Genomic DNA, 6,000 nt, shown 5'->3' with positions numbered 1-6,000 from the left:
GACTTCACCATCATGAATTTATCCAGTTCTCTTTTAAACACTGTTGTAGTCCTAGCCTTCACAATCTCCTCAGGTAAGGAATTCCACAAGTTGACTGTGCACTGGGTGAAGAAGAACTTGCTTTTATTTGTTTTAAACCTGCTGCCTATTAATTTGATTTGGTGACCCCTAGTTCTTGTATTATGGGAATAAGTAAATAACTTTTCCTTATCCACTTTCTCCACATCACTCATGATTTTATATACCTCTATCATATTCCCCTCACTCCAAAGTCCTTCCTTTAAGGACCCAAAAAGAGAGTCAGGGGAATAGCCCATTCTCTCGTTAATTTTGTTCACCATTTAGGCCTTATAACTAGGGCCCTACCAAATTCATAGACTCATAGACTTTAAGGTCAGAAGGGACCATTATGATCATCTGGTCTGACCCCCTGCATGCTGCAGGCCACAAAACCGTCCCTACCCTTCCCTTGACTCTGCTGATGAAGTCCCCAAATCCTGTGTATTAGTGATTTCAATTGGCAGAGAACCCTCCTGCTAGCGATCCCTGCCCCATGCTGCGGAGGAAGGCGAAAAACCTCCAGGGCCTCAGCCAGTCTACCCTGGAGGAAAATTCCTTCCTGACCCCAAATATGGCGATCAGTAAGACCCCCGAGCATGTAGGCAAGAGTCTCCAGCCTGACCCTTGTTAGCCATTATACTATTTACCTGCCATTGCTCGGTATTCCTCAGCTAATATGTTTTACCATTAAACCATTCCCTCCATAAACTTATCTAACTTAATCTTAAAACCAGACAGGTCCCTCGCCCCCACCGTTTCCCTCGGAAGGCCGTTCCAATATTTCACCCCTCTGACGGTCAGAAACCTTCGTCTAATTTCAAGCCTAAACTTCCCCACGGCCAGTTTATATCCATTCGTTCTCGTGTCCACATTAGTACTAAGCTGGAATAATTCCTCTCCCTCCCTTGTATTTATCCCTCTGATATATTTAAAGAGAGCAATCATATCCCCCCTCAGCCTTCGTTTTGTCAGACTAAACAACCCGAGCTCCTCTAGTCTCTTTTCATACGACAGGTTTTCCATTCCTCTGATCATCCTAGTGGCCCTTCTCTGCACCCGTTCCAATTTGAGTTCATCTTTTTTAAACATGGGAGACCAGAACTGCACACAGTACTCCAAATGAGGTCTCACCAGCGCCTTATACAACGGAAGCAGCACCTCCTTATCCCTACTAGATATACCTCGCCTAATGCATCCCAAGACCGCATTGGCTTTTTTCACCGCCACGTCACATTGTCGTCACATTCATGGTTCACTTTGGTCAATTCCATGGCCACGGGGTCTTAAAATTGGTGAATTTCATGATTTCAGATGTTTACATCTGAAATTTCAGTGTTGTAACCATGGGGGTCCTGATCCAAAAGGGGATCATGTGTGTGTGGGGGGGGGAAGGGGGGAGGGAGGGGGGAAGAGTCCTAAAGCTGTTGTAGAGGGTTGCAGGATTGCCATGATCACTTATCCCAGAGGTGGAGATAGGTCTGATCTCCCCAGTGCTGCTGGGAGTGCCCCAACCAGGGGCTCCTAGCTGCTAGTCAGGGCCAGTGGTGGATTAATGCATGGAGCCGGTGGGGAGGCAGAAGCCACCAGCCTGAGTGGCCTGGCGCCTAGGCAGGAGTTATCAGGGACAGCAGCCCAGATGCCCTCAGCTCCAGCAGGAACCATGGGTGACGGCAGTCTGGAGCTCAGCTCCGCCCTCACTGCTGCGCTGCCTGTGGAGGTGGGTCTGATCTCTCCTCTTATCAGCCATGCAGGAGAAGGACAAGTCCTGTCCCTCTCCAGCCCAGCTGATTTTGGGAGATCAGATATCACGGGGCAGGGCTTGGTAGGGCCCTAATTATTACTGACACACCAATTTTGATTCATTAATGTCTGAACCTACATTTTCTGGTTTATCAAATATGATTTTAACACAGTCCCTGAGTTATATCAGTAAGACATATTGTTTGGACTATTTTAGTCTTTCTGGTTCCCTTTTATATTTTTTCCCTATCAACGTTTGTTATCTTGATCAGTGGCTCTCAGCCAGAGGTCTGTTGCCTCCTGGGGGGGCTGCGAGCAGGTTTCAGGTGGTCCTCCAAGCAGGGCTAGTGTTAGACTTGCTGGGGGCTGGAACACAAAGCCAAAGCCCCAGTGCATGGGCCTGAAGCCTGGGGCCCTGAGCCCTGCCGTCCAGGGCTGAAGCCAAAGCCTGAGCAGCTTAGCTTCATGGTGGGGGGGAGGGGCTTGTGGCATGGGGCCTCAGGCAATGGCCCTAATGCCAGCCCTGGCTTTTATATGCAGAAAACCAGTAGTTTTGGCACAGGTGGATGTGATGGGTTAGACCCCCTTTTCCAGGGTGCCACGTGATATACTTGGGTCCCACTGAGCCCACCTGTTCCACCAGCTTGGGCTTCCTCACCCTATCCTTACTGTGCCAGGCCCTCAAGCCTTCTCTAGCACACAGGCAAGGCCACGCCCAGCTGTAGGCACAGACTGAAATCAGCTCCGGGATTTACCCAGCACTCATGTGCACACCTCCTTTGGGGTGTAAGCCCAAAATAATATTGTCTTGCGCTGTATAGAGAGATAAAAACCACATCCCACACCCCTTGCTCAATGCACCACTTTTTGCCCCTCCCCCATGAATTGCACACGCTGGGTTTTGAAACAAACAAAAAAGAAGTTTATTTACTACAAAAGCTAAATTATGAGATTATAAGGGAGAGCAATCAGATCAAAGCAGACTACTGAGCAAATAAAACAACACATAAACTAGGCTTGATACATTAAAGAAATTGGCTACAAATAGCAATTTCTCACCCTACATGTTTTATGCAGGTTGCAGAGTTTCTTGAAGATAAACGGCATCACTTGCAGCTTAAATCTCCAGGTACACCCATCACAGGCTGACCTTTCTCAGTGTGGGTCCCCATCCTTCTCCCCAGATCAGTCTTAAGTGTTTCCAGCAGTCATCCTGGGCGGGGATTCAGTGAAGAACCAGTGACCCTGATTAACTCACTCACCAGCCTTAAATAGAATTTACATATGGCAGGAATCTTTTGTTTCCCAGTCTGACCCCTCCACCCCCACTTAATGGAAAAACACTGACAGCCCAAGATGGGGGCCTGTCCCAGGAAGGCAGGAGATTAGTATCTTCAAAGTCTTATTGTTCCCAATAAGTGGCCCATTCAGGCTGATTGCCTACTGTCTGGTGGGCATTTCCTAGATGCAAACAATTTTGCAATTGATACAGAGTTTATATTCCTAACTTCAGATACAGCAATGATACATGCATACAAATAGGATAATCATATTTGGTTAAATCAGAATCTTTCCAAGGATATCTCACAAGACCCATCTTGCATCAAATATAACTTAGTTATGCCATATTCATATCATAAGCATATTTCCATGAAGACCATGGGCTTTAGCATCACAGTGGGTCATGGAGTTTTTATAGCCTATTGGAATGGGCCTCAGAGAGAAAAAGGTTGAGAACTCCTGATCTAGGTTATTGTGATACTTTATGATTTTTTTACTCACTTTTTATAGTTAATTTGTTAGCTCAATTAGCAGAAGAGGCCGATCTAGTTGCAGGTATCAGCCATCTGGGATACTTACAAACACAACTATTAGGAGACAGAATGTGTATCATTCTCTTTCTGGGACGTTAAGCAGGGTTTTTGAATTAGAACAGATTAGAACTCCAAGTTGTAGCTGAGCCTTCGAGTGATGGACAACCTTCCACCCAAACTGCTGCTATGGCCTCTCATGGGAGTTAGGCCATGTGTGCAGTGTGGAGCAGTCACTCCCCAGACTAGGGAAAGCCCTATCTCCACAAAGTCTGATTGATCAGGGGAGGAGCCAACCCAGATTATCAGATGGGTAGAGGACTGGAAAGAAATCCTACACCTGACTTCCTGCTGCTGATTTTTCTGTCACTAGAAGGGGGGAGTCTCTTGCTTACAACATTTATTTCAAACAGTATGTCATGCCACAACACTAAGCCACACAGAAATTTGAAGTTATGTATGTTTCTGGTGATTCCATTTCCCCCTGCCACTGTTCTCCCATGAACAGTTCCTGTCATAGCATTATCCTCCATAATGGTAACTCTGGCATCATCTATCTTCCCAATTTGGTGTTTGATAGCTTTATTGCCTTCACTCGACTTTCCCATCGTGTGGCACTCAGTGGTTTCAGTGTCAGAGAGGATGTTCCCAGACGTTGCTTCAAAATTTGCCATCAATGAGTTGATGCAGAGCAAAATACATAGATGCTTTGAATTACATTAAAAAATTCAGCAGCCTCACTAGAAGCTGATGCTGCATCACCAAGTTCAATAAATGAGAACTGCATGGGACAAAAAAAGCTCAAGGGTTTAACTCTTGGATCCGTGTCTGCACTCCTCTGTTCTTTCTTCTCATGTTGGCACCATTATCGTAGCCCTGATGTCTCATTTCAGCTATCGCAATTCCCATATCTTCCAGCTTTTTAAGAAGTACATTTGTCATACCAGCTCCTGTAGTATCATCAATGTCAAAAAATTCTATAAAATGCTCCCTGACAGTCACCATTGCAGGGACATTTTCACTAGGTTCTGTTGTTACAAAACGCACCATTAAAGTAATTTGTTCCATATGGCTGATGTCAGGTGTGCAGTCCAGAATAGCAGAGTAATATCTTGCTGACTTCAGATCTGCCACAATCTTGTGTTTGACTTTTGTTGCCAGTAACCATATGATCTCATTTTGAATTGTTTTTCCAAGGTAGTGGTGTGTGTACATTTCTTGGGTGGTGACTCTTCTTAGATGCTCCTGGAGTACAGCATCAAACCCAGCCATCAGCATCACAATTTTAAGGAAGTTTCCATTGTTTGGCACATACAGCTGATCTAAAGTACTATGCAGAGTTAGTTTTTGGGTAGCAAGCATTCTCACAACGGCAATGAGCTTTTTCAGAACATTTTGCGAGTAAAGAGACTCTGGTGCAATCTTCTCTTGATGCTGATCATCTATGGTGGCCTTTAACCTTAGTCTCATCTCAAGCTCTTCCCACCTATGGAATGCTCTCTGGTGATTTGCTGCCTTCTCATGACATGCCAGATTTTTCCAGTCCTTTGTTCCTGTAGAACTCAATGTGGCTGGAACATTGGACTGGAAGAGTTTGCAACAAAAACAGTATGTAGCATTCTGGGTTTTTGAGTACATAAGCCATGGCCTCTCCACTTTGTCACCTTTGGGGATTTTACGCCAGCAATGTGTTGGATGGAAACTTCTATTTTCATTTGTCTTTGGGGAACATGACGTTTTTCACGTGCTGTGGCCCATGCAGTACAAGGAAGTCCCTCAGGCTACTGCTCAAGTGGGTTCACAGTCCTGGATCATCTAGACTTAAGGAACTAAACTCAGCAGTGGCTGTTTCTTGTGCCTCCACCACACTCTTCTCTGATCTACACTTTTCTTCAGGAATGTGCATGGTTACATCCATTTGAGATGGAGATATGGATGCTGCAGTAGCTGCCAGGTCACCTGCACTCTGACTAACTGGAAGATCAGGCATCTCTTCACCATTCACATCCTCACTGGGGGGCCGGAAGGCTCACCGTGAACATTTGTGTCTATGTATCTCAGGAGAGCTCCTTCCTGCTTAGATAGAAAAGCTTCCTTTGCTTTCTTTCTTTTTCTGAATGCTGCATTTTCTTCTTTCACTCATGACTGCTGTTCTGTGCCAGCTATAGTGGCTCTCAACACTCAATTGAAGGAGACTGTGGTGGGGCAGCTACCCCACGCCCAGAGAGGGTGGGCTGCGACAGGCCTAAGCGCCTGCGTAGACGCGCAGCCAATCAGAGAAGGGCTTACTTGGAGCCAATCAGAGGACAGATTGGGGCCAGCCAATCAGGGCCCGGTTTAGCCATATAAAAGGCCGCTCAGAGTGAGAGCAGTCAGTTTGTTCCAGGCC

The 6,000-nt window shown here is 46.0% G+C and overlaps 1 protein-coding gene across 1 annotated transcript in view; it reads left to right on the top strand.

Annotated features, from left to right (window-relative positions):
* Nucleotides 1-1,720: 1,720 nt before the first annotated feature.
* Nucleotides 1,721-6,000, top strand: part of LOC128842458 (complement factor H-like) — a 107,069-nt gene continuing 102,789 nt past the window's right edge. The window contains 2 exon segments of the mRNA XM_054038482.1: nt 1,721-1,777; nt 2,878-2,929. Of these exon segments, the coding sequence (XP_053894457.1) occupies nt 1,721-1,777; nt 2,878-2,929 (109 nt within the window).

This window comes from Malaclemys terrapin, chromosome 8, assembly GCF_027887155.1.
Source record: "Malaclemys terrapin pileata isolate rMalTer1 chromosome 8, rMalTer1.hap1, whole genome shotgun sequence".
Taxonomy (NCBI): domain Eukaryota; kingdom Metazoa; phylum Chordata; order Testudines; family Emydidae; genus Malaclemys; species Malaclemys terrapin.
The sequence above is the reverse complement of the archived record's forward strand: the minus strand, read 5'-3'. Positions and strand labels throughout refer to the sequence as shown.